Here is an 18,548-nt window from a genome sequence, read left to right as displayed (position 1 = left end):
TCAAAAAGTGCAGGAATACAGTAACCAGCAAGCAAATACAATGAGTCTGCCTAAGGAATGGTTACATTGTGCAGAACTCGGTAACAACCGATAATTGTCAGTAGCACTTTAAATTATTTAAAGTGCATAGACACAAACATTAATACATAAATATAACACCACCTTGTACTTGTACGCCAAAAATGGCACAGGATTGAAGCAGAGCACTCTCAAATCTGTGGTGTGGAAGCCAAGCAGTTGAAAGCTGTCTGGAAATGAGACCAGAGCTGTGGAAACATGCTGACTATAAACAGGCATAAAAACTGGCTCAACAATCAAAATAGCCCCCGGACTGATCACCAAATTACACTTAAAGCTGGCTAGAGTGATTCCAAGCTCAGAATGAGATCAAACTTGATTCCAAGCTCAGAATGAGATCAAACTACTCTTCACTGTCACTAGACAGCAGTCCTAATCCTGTTTAACAGGTTCATAGGTGTTTACTAGGCTAACGACCACAAAGGCCTTTTTAAGCCTAGACATGCAAACCAACTCTCTGACAAGGTACAGCAGAAGAGTTTATTAAAACAAAGGTAATAGTCTTACCACTAGGTATCTGTAGCTGAGAAATACTGCAATTTAGTGAGCAATTGAGTTGTGGTGCTTTAGAAACAGTCTGATTTTAAATGCTCTTTAAAGAAATAATTACTTTAGTTGAGAAGGGATTAATCATGTACAGGAATTTGTCATCTGTGATATCACATCTTGAATCCATGGAATATGTTTAATACAAGACTAATAGCTAGTGATACCTTATAACTATATAAATGCAAGCGTACACTCTGTGTTTACAGAAGAAAGCTTTACGTACTTATTTTATCTCAACACAATGGTAACAACATTTACTATTCAAGACTTGGAAAAAAAAGTACTGGCAAAAGTGTAGTCTGCATAAATCACACATACTGAAATGCCTGAGCTACAAAAGATCCAAAAAAGTCCTTTATACAACACTGAGTCCAGTTATAAAAAAGAAAAAAATATGATACTTTGGGTATGGACAAGACTATGAAAAGTTGTTTGGCTGTCTGAGGTTTGCAGACCTCATTTTCTCAAATTATGTTTCCATTTCCTCCAGGACTTTTGGAATGTATCGTACAACTAATCTGACCCTTCTTTGAGCAGCTTTAAGCAACTTCACTGCTTTTTCATGATATTCCCCTTCAACATTTTCTCCATTTACGGAAAGAAGTTGGTCTCCTCATTTTAACCCTCCATGCTTGTCTGCACTGCCTCCTGGAATGATCCCAGAAATGTAAATAGGAGAGTTGTGCCCTTTTCCAACCATTACGTTAAATCCAAAACCTTCTTCCATTTTAGGTAATTCAACAACCCTGGGATGCAAATGCCCTTCACTGGCAGCAAATGCTGCTACTGTTACCTTGGCAGTAGCATTGGCTCTCACATCTGGACTATTACTGATATCTACAGTCTCATATATGCTCATAAACCTCTTGTAAAACATTGCAAAATTCATTCAGAAGGGCTATTTCTAAAGCTTGTAGCACTGCTCCGATTCATTGCAACTTTTCCAATAGTTCAATTGCCCTGAAAATATCTCTATCCCCAATCTCTGTTTTAGCAAAAAATGAAGGAAAACAGTAACCAACAAGCAACACTAACTGTTTGGGTAGTTAAAGTCACCTGGGGAAGAATCTTGACGTTTGGATGGGAGATCTCTTCTGTGTCACTGCTAGACAGAGGCATGGTAAACTAGCCTTAAATGGGCTATCTTCTGTGACCTACTATACAGAGGCACAGTCAACTAATCTAAGAAGGGTGGCGAAAGCCAAACACACTCTGGCTAGGCTTGTAAATGCCCTAGGGCAGATAGCCTAGTATCAACCTATGATCCTAAATGAGTCACTGTTTAAGGAATGCTAACAAAGTGCATAAATCATCAAGAAATGCCAGTAAATTTCAGATGCATTTTAAAGTGATTTGAAGTATAGACACAGAGCAAATATTACAAAATATAACACTCAAACTGTAAATAGGAGAACAAATTTAGCATAAGCTTTTTCAGCACATCAGAGTGATCATTTACCACTTCTGTTATGTCTTACAAATGAGTTTCATTTTCTTTCATAGAGTTGTCCAATCTGGAGTTCATTTCTTCATCTCCTTATATGCTGTAAGCAGGGTTACCTCGTGTTCATTATCTGGCTCTTGGAATTGGGTCCACAACACCCACTCCATATTCAGATCAACATTCCCAAAGATCTTCATTGCCAATTTCTTTCTTTCTCTCTCTCTCTCTTGCTTCTTTGGGTAGGAAAAACCCTTTCCAGTTTACTTTTCTTTCTTAACAGTCTTAGGACCACAAAAACTCAATGTTAATTTCTCCATACCATACTAGAAGTCCTGCTATTAATCTTTTTAGTTAGGAATGTCTGAGGTCTCGTGTTTAGACAAATATATGCCAATAATGTGTCTGATGAGATATCACCAAAGAGGAATTAAGGCCATTTTTGGATGTAGAGGAAATACCTTTGGAAATTAGATGAGCCAGGTAGAAGGCTGCACATACTGTCACGACATGATGGTCAAAAGACAAGGAATTCTCAAGCAGACTGCTTAGATCCCTTATGATAGTGCCTGATTGGAGGAGTGCATTACCTACACACACACACACACACATATATATATATATATATATATATATATATATATCTATATATATCTATATATATATATATATATATATATATATGTATATACACATATAGCTATAAATACCCACACACAGACGCACACACACACAGACACACGCACACACACACACACACACACACATATATATATATATATATATATATATATATATATATATATATAGATAGATATATATAGTTAACGTGCTGTTTCCTGTGGTCCAAACTTGGATAAGCACAGGCCTAGAGTTTTATGGTTATCCTCAGTCTTGGGAACACCTAACTAGGAGCAGTGATGATTGTGACACTACAGAGCACCATACTCTACAAGCAGTTCATCCAGTAAGTGGGTAGACCCATAGCTGTTTTTTGTCACATGACTTGGAGATCAACCATTTCATTAAAGTGGTATTAAAAGAGAACAATACTGAAAAAGAATCTCTAGCTCTGATGCAATCACTTTGATTAAAAGATCAAGTCCAATGTGTGGTCCTTATTATGTATAACAGAGGTAATTAATTATCAAAGCCAAAGCTTTCATAATCTAAAAGATTAACTGTTGAATTAAAGAGAGTCACCATCAACATTGGTTAGTCCATAACTAACATTTAGGTTAATTAAACAATGAGTCAATGAGAATATCTCTACACTCTTGGAAGAAAAAAAGAAAACACACTGCTGGCAAGATTAGAAGATACCAGTAGTTTGACCCTGCACTCAGGATACAATTATGAATTGGTGGACTTGTTTGGAACCTAAATTACTCCCATATCCATATCTAATCCAGATGACAAAATTCCATTGATAGTGTCATACTGAAGACATGGGGTAACAGGAAATCATATTGGTATGACCACAACCAAATAAGGTTCACACTTCTCATCAAGCCAGTTTTCTTAGGTAAAGACTGGCATTTAGCAATATACCGGGGATAATCCTGGGCCTGTTACAAATCAACCTTGCTTATATCACCAAGTGCATTGTGTTGTAAAGTGTAGGATGGACCCCTAAGTATCACAACAAAACATGATGGGTCCCTTCCCTGGTACAAATTGTACCCCCATTTGGAAAATGGCAACAGTCCTCAGTAATCATAACTCCAAGCAGTAACAGCTCCTAGCAACGAGCCGCCTAAAACTTGGATCAGTGGGACAAGAGCAGAATTTTAGGAAATTGTCTGTGTCACAAGAAAACACACTGCAAAAAGGGACAGAAAGCTGTTAAGATACGAAATTCAGAAAAAAAAGAAAACTACAATATTTACTTCCAGTTTCTTTACTGAGGCACTCCAGTTGTGCTACAGAAGACACTTTTCATTGGAGTCCTGGGGAGAAAACATCCAAACTTTAGTTATAGTAACATAATAAAAAACATTTTAGGAGTACAAAAGATCATTATTTTAGTACTGCAAAACGTTCAAACAGCAATATAGACATCAGAAAGAAAATATAGAACACATTGCTGAACTCCTAATATTAGAATGCAGAATGCAGTACAGCTAAAGACAGAGTTGTTTTTAACAAAAGGAGAATAAGTATGTAAACTAGCATAAGATAAATACAGATGGTGCAGTGGTGCAGCGGTAGGGTTGTCTCCTCACAGCAAGAGGTTCTCAGGTTTGATTCCTCCTCACAGCAAGAGGTTCTCAGGTTTGATTCTCGGCTAGTGGCTCAGCTTCTGTATGGAATCTGCATGTCCTCCCTGCGTTCGTGTTGGTTTTCTCCAGGTACTCCGTTTTCTTCCCACGTTATAAAGACATACGTCTGGAGCATTTCTCCCCGGGCCTCCACTGAAAATTGGCTTAATTCCAGTTCGGACCTTCCCAGTAAACAAATGTTAAATAAATAAATAACATAATGTAGGGAAACAGGATAAGAATAAAGATATAAGTAATGGCAGATAAGGGAATTAGAAAAAGGAGGAAGAAAGAAAAATACAGAAAATAATAAAAGGGTAAAACTTTTGGACTATAAACAAAAATATGGAAAGGAAAACAGTGTGAGGAAAAAAGTATGTGAGTAGGGGCTTTAGGGTAATACAAACTGAATAAAAGTAGTTCAAGGAAGTAGAGTATTAAGAAACCATGGAAGAAGGATGGAGATACTGAAATAAGAAGAGGGTATAAGGAGGGAGATAAAGAGCTAGGAAGAAGATAAACTATTAAGAATGAGTGGCACGCAGCTATGTTGCTGTTGCTGGCTTAGTAATTATATATGAAAACTAAAACTAGTGTTTTTTGATTATTTATCATGTGATACATGGGCATACAATTGCAAACAATAATCTTCTTAGATTGAAATGCTTCAAAAATATAAATATGATCTTAGAGATGTAGGCCAGGAGTCATAGAGTCCTCAACTACACCGAGCTGTTACACGATTTAGAGCTCTACAAAAATGCATATACTGCAAATATGGAAGAGTCCCGGTAGGGAGAAGTTATATAACTGGTCTTCACTGGCAATGTCCCCAGTTCACAACAGAATCAAATATGGCATACACCATGCAGGGGAAGCCAGCTTTTATGTATGTATAATCATGGTACTGCAGAAACATTGATGTGCACAGCAGATGACTGCTGAATGACAACATTAACGTACAGCAATACTCTGTATAACTGGAGTTTTGTAGTCTGCAGCAATCATTCACCCAGCCTTTCATGCTACCGCTGCCATACTAACATAGCTTAAAGGCTGCCAACACCACACAGATGCATCAGAGCTCGTACCAATGGGAACCAGGAGATCATATGTCATCAACATACCTTGAATGGTTTGTTATTTAAATGCTAACCATACCTCATATGCAGGCATAGCAAATGAGGCAGGGAATATTCTTGTATCCGTCCATATCTATGAAGCAGAGAAATGTACTTGTGCTCCACCATCCTCCTGTGCCATTACAGCTGTCGTGCAGTGCATACATAGTACCAGGAGTGCTATATACCCCATGAAATCCCAGCATATGGTACCCTTACTAAGGATAGAATGTGTAATTGAGACCAGTTTCAAGAAATTATCACTAAAACAGTGATATGAAAAAGACAACCAGAACAGAATGTATAAAAAGCAGCTTTTTATATATTTTCCAGTGCCAAGACATCATGTAAGCACTCTGGTTCAACTCTCAAACCATCTCTGATGCACCCAGTTAATCACCCAGCCCCAGACAGATATATTATCAAAAAATGGGCCAGTACAAATATCCCAACCTTCTACTGGATCCCTCAATATCCTTTAAAATCCATACAGAAACTATTTGCAATAAAGTGTCCTAACAATTTAGTTTCATACTCAATTTCTAACTCTCCAAGTCTGTGCAGGTAATGCTAACAATGCTCTCATCCCTAGATACATTCTTCCAATAACTGCCCTCAACTCCTTTCAAAACACACACATACTTGCTACAAACTACAGTTAACACCATTTGTAGATTCATTTACCTCTCACCAAGAAAAGGGCATCACTGTACTGTTCTAAAACAACTGAGTCCCACTCAAAGCGCAGTTTATCCTTGTTCTCTTTTCATTTACATTGAAATTACTCAGTAACAGCTACTGACCCTCAGTAAGGCACAAACTCACTCTCCAACCGTCCCCTCATGAGTCATGCAATGAAACTGACATATTGTCTACCCTCCAAAAACCCAATTTCCATACAGCAATTGGAAAAAGTTTTCAACTATAGCTCCTGCCAACTGGAACCACCTTCCATAACAAAAAAAAGAAAAAAAAAACCCACTCGGTTTCCATCTTACAAAAAAAAAAAAAATATATATATATATATATATATATATATATATATATATATACTTAAACTCTGTTCTTTTGTAGGATAAGGTTAAATGTTTCTCACTATCTTAATTCCAACCTCAGCTTTACTAATTCAGCTGTACAACAACACTGAACAAAGTTCATTCAGATTATACTTGCTGATGTAACTATCTAAGCACCATTTTTTTTCTCTCAATCTCAGTTTGTACTTAAACATAAACCTGTACACTAAAATGCATATTTTTGTATATAATGTACCACAAAAGTTTATTTGTATTTCTTCAACTATTGTTGTACGGTACCCTCTTGTTAAATATTTTCATCCTGTTTCGCTTCCACTGTGGCTCGGTCAGGGCTGAAAAGTATCTCAGGACAGGTGTGCTCATCCATTTAATGCGATAAATAACCGTGACATATCAGATGACAAGCAGACTGACTTTGTACTGGATACTAGACCGACAAAATGCTTAACAATGCAAAGTGTGTAAAGGATATCAGGGTAGGAGGTTGTGCTCATTCCATGTGTAATACTGGCCCATTACGTTTGTAGAGGAGGGTTGTGGCATGGCTAGGGCAACTGGACATTAGGATCATTTACTTTCTTGAATTGTACTACCATCCTAACTGTACCCATGCCAGAATCCATGCAATGGAAGTCTGCCAGTGTGAGAATTGTTTATAAATCTCTCCACCCCAACCATAAAATGGTAGCAAAGTCCACAGTAGTGACCTATTCACAAAGACCATACAGATTCACAGCAGTTTGAATATATACTGTGAAAGGCCCCAGATATTTAGAAACTTACAGTTTACAGCTCCAGTATTAAATCAAGTTGCTGTGCTAGAAATGGCTGCAACAGAGACACTATTTAATAGCTAATTCATAGCTGCTCTATCCAAAATGAGTCCCCTCCCCCAATGTCCAGATGGTTATGATGACTCAGAGAAACATGTAGACAGTAATCTTTCTGATAGTCCACTTAATCATGACCTGTCAAAAAGTCTAAATATGTAAAATCTACAGTAAAGGTGACAAGCAAAATACGCAAAGTCTTATTTGGATAAAAGACAGTTACGTGGTAACAATAACAAATGTTGCTTGTTCAGCACACATTTAGCAGAGGCCGCAAATGCCTAGTAATGGAATTAACAGAAGGTCAAACAACAAATGATGCCATAAGGGCCCAAAAATGAATCAGGTAAAAAAAAATTGGGCACAACCACAAAAAGTTGATGTAGTACTGAGTTTATAACCAAGTACAGAGGACAGTGAAAATTGGGTTCGCAGTCCAACAATGAAGAAAACTCAAAAGTAATAATGAATAAACAAAAGGAGCTACAGAGTATAATAAAATATTTAGCAGGTAGCCATAAAAAAGTATTTTTCAGCAAAGCAATCTGTAGTACAAGGAAGAATGGGTAAAAACAGTAGAATAAAAAATCTACAGAGGACCTGTAGAAGCATGCACCAGTCAAGCCCACTTTCTGAAAGAATTTACTCACAAACTGTAAACAGAAAGTGAACATATTAGTAGCAATTTCACACACACACACACACACACACACACACACACACACACACACACACACACACAATGAGATGCAAGCAGAAAATGGGGTACACAATTCTAGACAGGAAACCTGCATCAGAATGGGGACTCTCGGATTGTGAAACTCACTAATGAACTAAGCAGTAAAGTGTGAGTTACTGACGTATTGTGCTAATGATAGTGTAATGGCAATCCAAGCAGTACACTTCTGAAGACTATAAAATTCAAGCAAGCATACAACTATTTAGCATTAGCATCCATCTACCACTATCTTGTCATTAGTGTATGTGTGTGTGCGCGTGTGTCTGTATGGATGTTCGACATGTTGTCAAAAATGACATCCATCGAATGCCACAGCTTGCTGATCAGCAGCCAATCAAAGAAAAAAAAAGTGAAAGAACAAACCTCCACACCCCCTACTAATTATATATACCAACTCTGAGATCATACTACAGTGGGGGAAGGCCAAATTTTCTAATCCCCTATCAGCGGGTTTGATCAGCTTTACCAACAGTTTTCCTGGCTCAACAGGCTGCCATTTAACAACTTGTTGGTAACCAGTTTATGGATATGTGTATGCATACATGCATACAAATTATATATATATATATATATATATATATATATATATATATATATATATATATATATATAAAACTGAACGTGTTTAACTTTTTGCTATAAACAAATATCAACATTTAAATATATTGCATAAGTGCCTCCCACACTGTAAGTAAAAATGATGAAGTATAGTATATTGGTGACACCATACATAAAGCATGTATATCCAGATAAGCACGCCATTTGCAGCACCTGCAAAGCAAGTCAAACTGGATTTTTGTACCTTTTCATAGTTTAACCAGTAAGGATAGTTCATCTAGGACATAAACCATGAATTCAATAAGTGAAATACAACAAAAGGCTGTTTTTACATAAAAAAATTTTAAGCAAAAAACAAAATCAAGCTTTGCGTAAAGTAAATTAGATTTCAGACATGAGGCAGCATTTTCAATTAAGTGCAAAACTGGTGTAAAATACAATAAAAGCAAACAATCTCTTCTTACCAACACAAATTTATTAAGTAAAGCCTGCAGATGATGCAGGCCTACATAACTGCACATAGTTTTATTGTACAATATTTCACCAAAATGAAAACCAGAAAGAGAACACACTATACAGTAATCAATGCATTGTGCAACCTGAACTGAAATGATTGCTGGAGGTAGAAATTCATGGGATCATTTCTTTTTATGATCTACATTTTATACACCGTATTAACATCCAGTTTACCAGGTTATGCCAAACACAACAGAGGCGCTGGGCATGTAAAATACAGAGCAAAAGGGACATATGTTGGGCTGCAGTGTGAAAGCCATATCCTAAGAAAGAAAGGAGGATAGGCAAATATAGTAAGACATGCATGGCACTCTTGCAATAGCAGATGTCTGCAGTTTGGGTAACTGAGACACACAAGAAAAAAATCAACATACATTCCCCTCTGTTCAGTCTGCAACCTTTCTCTACACAAATAGTTTGTGGTAGAAAAGAACTGAAAGATATATGTCACTGACAATTTCAAAGTGAAAATCCTAAAAAAAGCTAATGGCCAGAAAGCCTAAAAATATACATTCAAAATTATAAACAGCTGCACTAATGTTACACCTTTGTGTTTTTGCATGGAAATAAACCATCCTTTCACTTTCCACCATTGTCAGCTGACACTTATAATATTCTAACCCTGAAATCACACAGTGTTGAAGAACAAGAAAAAATACAAAAAAGTTGTACTAATTGTCAACTTCTTCATTGTTTCTGCTTTATGATGATCAGACTTTTTGTTTAAATCATTTGCTTCTTAAACTTTAGATGATAATTATTATCAGTGAAAACCTTGAAAAATACTGCACTGCATAAATAACCACACTAGCATCCTGTATCAGGAGTTTGCATTCCAATATATACACATACACACACTGTTACAGACATTTTACTATGTTCTCTCTGGCTATAGATGGATCCATCAACAACTAAACAGACAATTTGCTCAAAAGATAGGTGACTGAATACTACTTATGATCCATTTATTTTCGACTGGGGAACCCTCCCCTCTGTAAAAGTATGGTGCGTGAGACAACAGTTATAATAAACTCACAGGTCACCCAAACTCAGGGAAAGTTACAAAGTAAACATAGTGAAAGTTTTAATTGGCCAGCTAGTCCAAACTAATTCTTCAGTCAGACAGTCATTGAGCAGACAAACACATTTCAGTATGACCAAGATGAAGGGAGAGGGTTGGTATAATGGTTAAGGTCTTAACCTCACAGATGCAAGGTACAAGGGTTGATTATGACCTCTGGTCATTAACTAGGATTCTAATAGTCTGCAAACCGACAGCCTAGTATTTACCTGTGAACCTATAAGGATTTCAAAAATCCAGGTCTGCAGGTAAATACTTTTGTATATCAAAATGCTAATTGATTGCAGCAGTAACAAAGTTTTATTTTTATATTTTCATGTATGAATTTTATGTAATGTTTTCAGTGACTGTTTCATACAGCGGTGCAATACTCCAGTGAATACAGTAATTGTACCCATCCATGTTTTACCATACCTGCTAAGTTTAAGCTATAGCATGTCTAGTATGTTGCAAAGAATGCCATAAAATACTTAAAATTAATGTGAAATATTTTTTACAGACTTTTTATTTGACTATGGCTTTTGGTGCATGGTAAATCATAGCTGGAAAGATGAATTTTAAGATAAATGTACAAGAGTGCACACATTAAAAAGTCTTTGGATGATTGTGGTAAACAAAAAAAAAACTACATATGTAAGAAGGGGAATTAATAGAGGGAAGTAAAATGGACATGAAATCCTCATTTTATAAGCAGAGTTTGTTTAGCCATTTCTTATAATTTAAACCAAACAAAAACAATATCTTAAATTATGTACACTGCACTTCTACTACATGAAGTATCACCTCCTCCCAAAAACAAAAAATAGTAAGAGGGAGGTATTACCCTATACACTGTCTATATTTGTTCTTGAAGAGGGATTACAGGTGTCTAGTAAATAGTAAACCTTATTTCAGTTAACAGTGACATAGAACAAACTCTTTGGTAATCTATTACACCAATAGAGACGCACTAAATAAAATGGACCAGCCAAAAGTGCTAATAAAAGAAAATACTATAACCATAACGGACAAGCTAGATACTCTCAAAAAGGAAATCGAAACTCTTTGGTACTGTCTTGGTCCTACAGTTCACAAATGCACAAAAAAATCAGAGACTGTGTCTTGCAGCTAAATTGTAATATGCACTATACAATCCAATGTCTGTTTGTGGCAGCCTGCTGTGTGTTGTACTGTCCTGGTTCACAGAGAATGCTGCTCATTTGTCATCATCATTAATATGTACATTCTCTGTATATATTGTGTCCACACTGTCAGAAAGAGAACCAGTGCTGCTGATGGTGGTGGTGGTGGTGGTGGTGGTGGTAGTGGGGAGGGAGGGTGTGGAAAGTACACCAGAAAGCACAGTGGTCTTTAATGCATTTCTAGGCTAATGGTTGGCTGTGTGAATTTCGTCATTCAGAGTTGGCTGCATTACTTTTCAGCATCACTGGGTTCAAACGCATACCCTGGTCCGTGCTCCCACAGTGGCTCCAGTGTTACTAAAATCTCACTTTTGAGAATTAGTAACACAGTTGTAGCTTTCTGCCTGATACATAATTTATCCTTTTTGGTTTAGTGCACACAGTTGTGTGTTTAGATAATTATGCTACAGCCTGCCAGTTTTCAAAGCTCCATTCTTGCCTATTTTCTCTTTTTAGTTTAATGCTCTGTCACAAAGTTGACAGCTTTCTACATTTATTCCATATCCACTCCTAAGAAGAGAAAGTTTACAACAGTTATCCTGGTTATCTCTTGTGTTACATAATTAATCTGCCTAGCAGCATATTTACCTCACCAGGAATAAACAAACACAGGTTCACTAAGCCTGAACTCTCCAACAAGAGAGGCATAAGTGCTTACTGCATGATTCAAATGATATTTTTGGTGCACACTGCATTAAACAGGATACACTGAAAAAAATGGGTGTTGCTGTAGGTATGGGGCACCAGCGTACCACCACTTTAAAATTGATAGTTAGCTAGTCAACATAATTAGGTAAACTGGGATCTGTCAAGGGGTCTACAAACTGATTATTCGACTACCTGACTCAAAAGTGTTTAAACACGGCCAGAATTCAAGTTCAACTGTTTTGCTTTATAATTCTTTCTCTTACGTTCAGTCTTGTCTTACATCTCCATGGTATGGGATTCATGTTCTCACTGTAACACATGGCTTTTCGCCAGTATTTCTGTTTTTTTCTATTTAGACTGGTTTTTTCACATATCCGAAGGACATGCTGCATAGATTGACTGATTATGCTAACAAACATTCCCACAATTTGTATGTGGAGCTCTTCTCCAGGTAAAGCCTGTTAAAGAACCTTTGGCCCACCAGGGGTGTTAAGAGAGATTTATGAAATATACCAGATGAATGCATGCCGTCTTGCATACTTCACAAGACCAGTTTGAGTCTCATAGACACCCCTTGCTACTTAATACCTCCACTGTCTGCTTTCGTTTACAAGACTTGGAGCATCACATGGAAATGCATTACTACTCTGGATGGGTCTATGAAAATGACCTTCTCAGCACATTGCCCAGTTAGGGCTTGCACAATCTGGGATGCAGAGACACCAGAACACTGCAAGTGCAGGCCTGGGCAGGGATCCAAAAATATCAAGTGTGTGCCTTAGTCTTTTGGTGCACAACCGTGCCTTTCATTCATGACAATCTGTGCAGGCTGAACTGGAGACACTTCACCTACACAAATAGCTGACTGAGGGTGCTGCATATGAGTGGGAGTGTGCTTGCATGCGCACAGGTGCGTCAATGAGTGATCATCTATGAATGGCTATTGTTAATGCTGGTATGCATGTATTTTTGTACATATGTGTGTCTGTGTGTTATTCTGTATGATCTGCTACTGTTAGGGCTGGTGTGCATGTGGGATGGGGTAGGAATCAGTGCCCTTGTGTCTTCCCTTTTGCCCCTGCTTGGCTGCACAGCTGTCCCAACTGCACAGTGGAGTGATTCATAGGCCCTTTAAGGAATCTGAATGACTATGAATCAGTACTTAATCCCTACAGCACAGATCAGCTCACTGATGCAGGACAATCAGTGCTGCAGTGCTAATTACTATGAACCCTGTTAAGTGTAGTTACCCAGTAAACAAAAATGAAATAAGCAAAATAAAAGTACATTTCCAAACCCCCAAAAGTTTAATTATTTCCTTTCTGTAATTTACCTCTGCACATAGCCTTAAATAAACGTTTACATTTTAAGGTACAGTCACTAAAGGGTGTTTAACCATCTCCAGAGTATAGTTTGGTAAGAAAACATTTAGTTCTAAGGTAAGTTTTAGTTCGACCTAGTGCAAACATATATTGTCAGGTGGTAAAGTAATCACTGATGGAACATTCTCTTCTCCATTTGCAAAAGCAGCACTGATTGGCCTGCACCAATGAGCTGATCTGTGCTGCAGATAAGTACTGATTCAAAGTAGTTCAGATTCCTTAAAGGGCAACATCTCCATATGATGCACATGATAGTGATACCTCATCTAATCTGGTGCACAGTTCTACACAGAAACTCACCACTTTGACCCAGCTATCAATCTTAACCATCGACATACTGGAAAAAGTACAGTTAAAATGATGTGCCAGACCTATTTCTGTGTTGTAATGACTAATTTGCATCACATAAACTAATCAGACTCACTCTAGAATTTATTGTAGTTGGACATATAAATGTTACTGTTTAGAGCCAAACTGACAGCTATGGTGTACAATTGTCAAACACATTTTTGTGTGGACTTTACCTTCAAGTAGCATGTTGTGAAATTGCATGTAAGATTCATATATAGAGGTATGTTCTCTCATTCTTGTATGTTTTCCATTGTCTGATATATGTTCATGGTAGAATCAGGAGGAAGGGTGTATTTCTGATGCACGGACTAAAAAGGCCATGCCAAGGATGGGAATACACTTATTCCATAAGTTGGTGAGTGAAGTTCAGGTTATGGAATACATCATGCTAAGACACATCACTTCTTTACATATACTTATTAACATTTCTGTTGTTATACAAGCAAGCCATTCATCTACAAATAGGGTCAGCATGTATCATAATACTAGTGTTTAACTGTGCAATCTCAGTACTTTATCTGCAACTTGCTGAAGCAATCTAGTATGAAACACAGGCCACCAGTTATACCAGTTGTGCACAAGTGCTTATGCATAGTTTTTGAAGTGTAAAACCGGAAGGCAAGAATTCTGCAAACCTGCAGTGAAAATGATTTCCAAAGTTCAGGACAGGGAGCAGAGACTACAACTGCATCTTAAATTCTATATTGTACACACATATGTTGGAACCACTAAAGAACAGAAGTGACCCTACACAGCTGGTCTTTTTAGGACCAGGTAAAAATAGAAACAATACAAGCCTCCCAGTTTTCAAACTCCTAGGAAGAAACTGATATAGCTCCAGGGTTGGCAGGGTGGCCTAATGGTTAAGGTGTTTACCTTACAAACACAAGGTGCAGGGTTTGAGTCTCACAAGAGATAATTGGCTAGGCTTAAAATGGCTCGCAAGGGCAGTTAGCTTAGTACTAAACTATGAACCTATGAACTATAAGGAGAGAAAGCAAATAGTGGTTTGTACTTTGTTCCATGAAAAGAGGGATGATAAGGTGCTGAGTTCTAATATATGGTTCATTCCAAAAGTCTGTGCATCTGTCAGCTGTAATGGTCGCTTAACCTGATGACGTAAAGCAAGGGGGTGAACCTTTCTCTGAACACCTGCGCACAGGATGAATAAGACAGCCTGGCAAGTAACAAGTCATTAAAACCAGTTGCTGGGGAAATGAACAAGGGAAAGTAACCAGGATTTTCATGCATATGGAAACCCCTTTGTGGCTTACCATTTAGTTCAAAAACATCAGACAAAACTCAAGGTTTCTTTTGTTGTACAGTCTGTACAATGACTATAACTGAAGTTAGAAACAGTGCTGTTCATGCATTTTCAACTCTGAGATTACACACATTGTTTTTTGTTCAACATAAACTGTGAAACCAGTTATGTTCTGTGAAGAATACCTTTTCAGTTCAACACAAATGTTGAAGATGTAGCTTAAAAACAGCTACATTATCATTATGGAGAAGTATGATAAATTAATTTAAGCCATCGATGCAAATGTCACATTTTTTGAGCAAGTGGAATTGCTGACCTAAATCTGATACTGAGTCAGAGTGTCATTACCTTTAGCTTATTCATTTAGCTACTCATAGATGTGACACAGCTAATTTTATTTATTCCCAAACCAGTTAATAAGAAAGTTACTTATTGCTCAAATACAATAGGCCACTCTTGAAATGTAGGTTGTGGCAAAAGGGTGCTTGGCCACACAGCCACATACCCTGGATGAGATGTGCTAGCAGTGTTCTCTCCAAGGAACAGAACGAAGTTGGTAAGATGCATCCAGAGTCTACTAAAGACACAATTTAAATTTATGAGTAAGGGAGGAAGTACACAAAACACTAGACCAGGAAGATTTAAATATGCAAGTATTTATTTTTGTAGATGTCTTTTTGCATCTCAGTGGAGTATTACAACACACTCAACCTCCTAGAGATTTCTGCTGTCTTCACTGGGTGTATTAGGGCCACTATTCTTTGCTGTTCTGTGTGACACAAAAGTGCAATTTATCAGGAACAAAGTATGGTATTTATACACTTGTCTTTCTTTTTTATTATAGCCCTTTCCCATCAAACTGATGCTTCAAAAAATGATCATATAAGAACTATTGCAGAAGCATGTGCCCTAGGAATTTAGTTTGGTGCTCTGGAAGGTAAATTTAAGATATGGTGTCAGTCTGAGATGTCAATGTTTTTAAAAAACTTGTCAGGGAGCTCATTAAGATAAAGCAACCCTCTGACATAGGCACCTATGTCAATAACTTATCTAATAAGTGCTTAATCAATATCAACTATGCTGACACCAGGGTCAGTGTCCGGTTATCTATGATGGCCTTGCTCATGAAAGGAAGACAAGCTATGGAGAGTCTGCAGCTGATTGTGGGAGAGTTTAGCTTTCTTAAAGAACCATTGTAGTTAAGGAACTGGTGATCCTCTCATGGCAGAAGCAACTAGTACCCTATAGTCTAAGTGTAAGCCTACATGGTCTATAGCGACCAAAGGAGAGAAGAAGGGGAGTTGTTTATACATTTAATTTCATGCAGCATTAAAGATTCTTGTGTTATCAATAATTTCCCAACAGCGACATGAATCTCTTCTTCATATTCTTTTGGAAAGATAATAAAGATTACATAGCCGTTTGTTTGGGAGTGGCCTTTTGCTAATAATAAAAGGTCACTTTAATAAATTTCAATTTATTATCCAAAATTATTGTCCCAAACAAAACATACAAACTATTCTGATCTTACCTGGCTATTTTATGGCAACAGCAATACCTGCTGAAAAGAACACAGAAAAAGTTATCTTAACTTGTTTTTTTTTTGTTTTGTTTTTTTTTTTTTTAGAATGAAACATTCACCTAAAAAAAACAAAACAAAAAAAAAACAAACAAACTGCTATCTGAACTAGATACAGGGCAAGCTCAATACCTGGAGAAAGTACTAAATTTAAGTTTCATCTGTAAAAAGGAATAGGGACAGCATGCTAACAGTGACGTTGTATGGGTAGGAACATCCAAGAATGCATTTTTCTGGGATAAGTGCTTTCTGGTACGGGGTGATACACATACATGTTCAGACAGGCAAGGACTGAACTGATGGTCCTCATGTTGACTTACACAACTCCTAATGCACTTGGCTTTCTTTAACACCTCCACTAAACTAGCATTAACAAGTTTAAAGACTTATGAGGCCAAGTGTACACAAGTACATTAACGCTTAACAGCAATATACAGATAATGTACTCCACCCCCCCCCCCCAAAAAAAATCTTCATTCTTTTCAAATTTGTTACTTAAATCACCCTTTGGCCTAGGTTGTTCTAAACTGCTACCCTCTCCTAAATCACCAAAACACAGCACCACAGCCTAATTAGCCATGGTGAGCGAGTATTTTACTTGTATTGGACTTCCTAAAGTCAACATCCAGGATCAGTATTAGCCAGAGGAGCACCAAACTAATGCTCTACTTTTCCTGTCTTGGGTGTACACCTTTAGTTCTCTGACAATACATATACTTTCCCTGCATTATCTCTCTCAACCAACGATTTATAAGTTCCCCATGGGTATGCAGATACAGTTTCAGCCTTATGATGATAGTTAACCATGGTTTCAGAAAACAAGAAAACAGCACATCATATTGTTCTTCTGGTGTAATATCAATACTGTGTTTTTTGGCAGGATGTCATTGGGATATGGACAAGGGCAAAGCAAAAAGCAATGTGTCATAACAAAATCACTAAGGTATCAAGGGACATTCAACATTAAATAAAGACAATTCATATGGGAAGGAAACAGATCTAATTAAAAGGAAAAAAATAAATTTTCCACCAACTCTGATCTCCATATGATATGTAGTGCACTGTTGACCTAGATTTTGCTTTCTAGGTCAAAAAACTTTTGATCTCTAGGATCGTCCAGTTCTATTTTGTAATACACTCACTGTTATATACATATTCACATGAATGTAAACACACACACACACACATTCCCATATATACCGATGTCAATTTTTTTTTCAATTACAGTACTTTGTTTCTTAAACAGTCAAATACAGTTGTCTCAAACAGCATCAAAAGCTTGCAACTAATTTTTACGCACTGTCTCCGGAGAGATTACTGACATTTACTGCATCAGCATTTGTTATATTTTACTATCATGAGATAAATAAAAAGGTGACTCCATATTCTCTCCCCTCAAATGCAGACGACTCTTTGTGAATCAAGACAAATGCTTGCTGCTACTTTTTTAAATCAACAGCATCTGCATAACTACAGTCCAGCCATCTTCAGAGCTGCAGAAAATCGAAGTACATTCTATTTCAGTATGATGCACACAAGTCAGATTTCTGCAGCACTCCTGAAAACATACACCATTCTTCCAAATGAAGATATTTCACTGCTCATCCTCATAGCAATTTCAGTGTTTTTCATCGTTTAGCTCAATGTGTGTCAGTTTCTGCAGCTCTTCAGCTGCCACACAATTAAGTGACTGCGCTCAGCCCTGCGCATTATTGGGCTGATATGTAGAAGGTCCCCGAAGGAGTCTTCCTGTTCACTGCTGTCATCTCCTGCAGAAAAAAACATAGTGATAACAGAGGTCAAACATTACTGTGAGTCAAGTATTAGATTTAGAAACATGCATCTTTTAAATGATTCTGCATTCAATGTAGTCACTCCAGTACACAGTGAGATGAAAAGAACTCTTGAAAAAAATGCCAAATTCAGGTAGTC

At 37.3% G+C, this 18,548-nt stretch overlaps 1 protein-coding gene and 1 pseudogene across 1 annotated transcript in view; both read right to left on the bottom strand.

Annotated features, from left to right (window-relative positions):
• Nucleotides 1–1,045: 1,045 nt before the first annotated feature.
• LOC122816157 lies at nucleotides 1,046–13,959 on the bottom strand (annotated as a pseudogene).
• A 3,122-nt stretch (nucleotides 13,960–17,081) lies between these two features.
• Nucleotides 17,082–18,548, bottom strand: part of LOC122809800 (C-Jun-amino-terminal kinase-interacting protein 3-like) — a 1,405,059-nt gene continuing 1,403,592 nt past the window's right edge. Inside the window, exon 28 of the mRNA XM_044081538.1 lies at nucleotides 17,082–18,385. Coding sequence (XP_043937473.1) covers nucleotides 18,267–18,385 — 119 coding nt within the window. The 3' untranslated portion in view covers nucleotides 17,082–18,266. The remainder of the gene's footprint in view (nucleotides 18,386–18,548) is intronic.

The sequence above is a fragment of the Protopterus annectens genome, chromosome 1.part1, assembly GCF_019279795.1.
Source record: "Protopterus annectens isolate FY-2018-M chromosome 1.part1, PAN1.0, whole genome shotgun sequence".
Lineage (NCBI taxonomy): Eukaryota > Metazoa > Chordata > Ceratodontiformes > Protopteridae > Protopterus > Protopterus annectens.
This window is presented reverse-complemented; position numbering and strand designations above follow the sequence as displayed.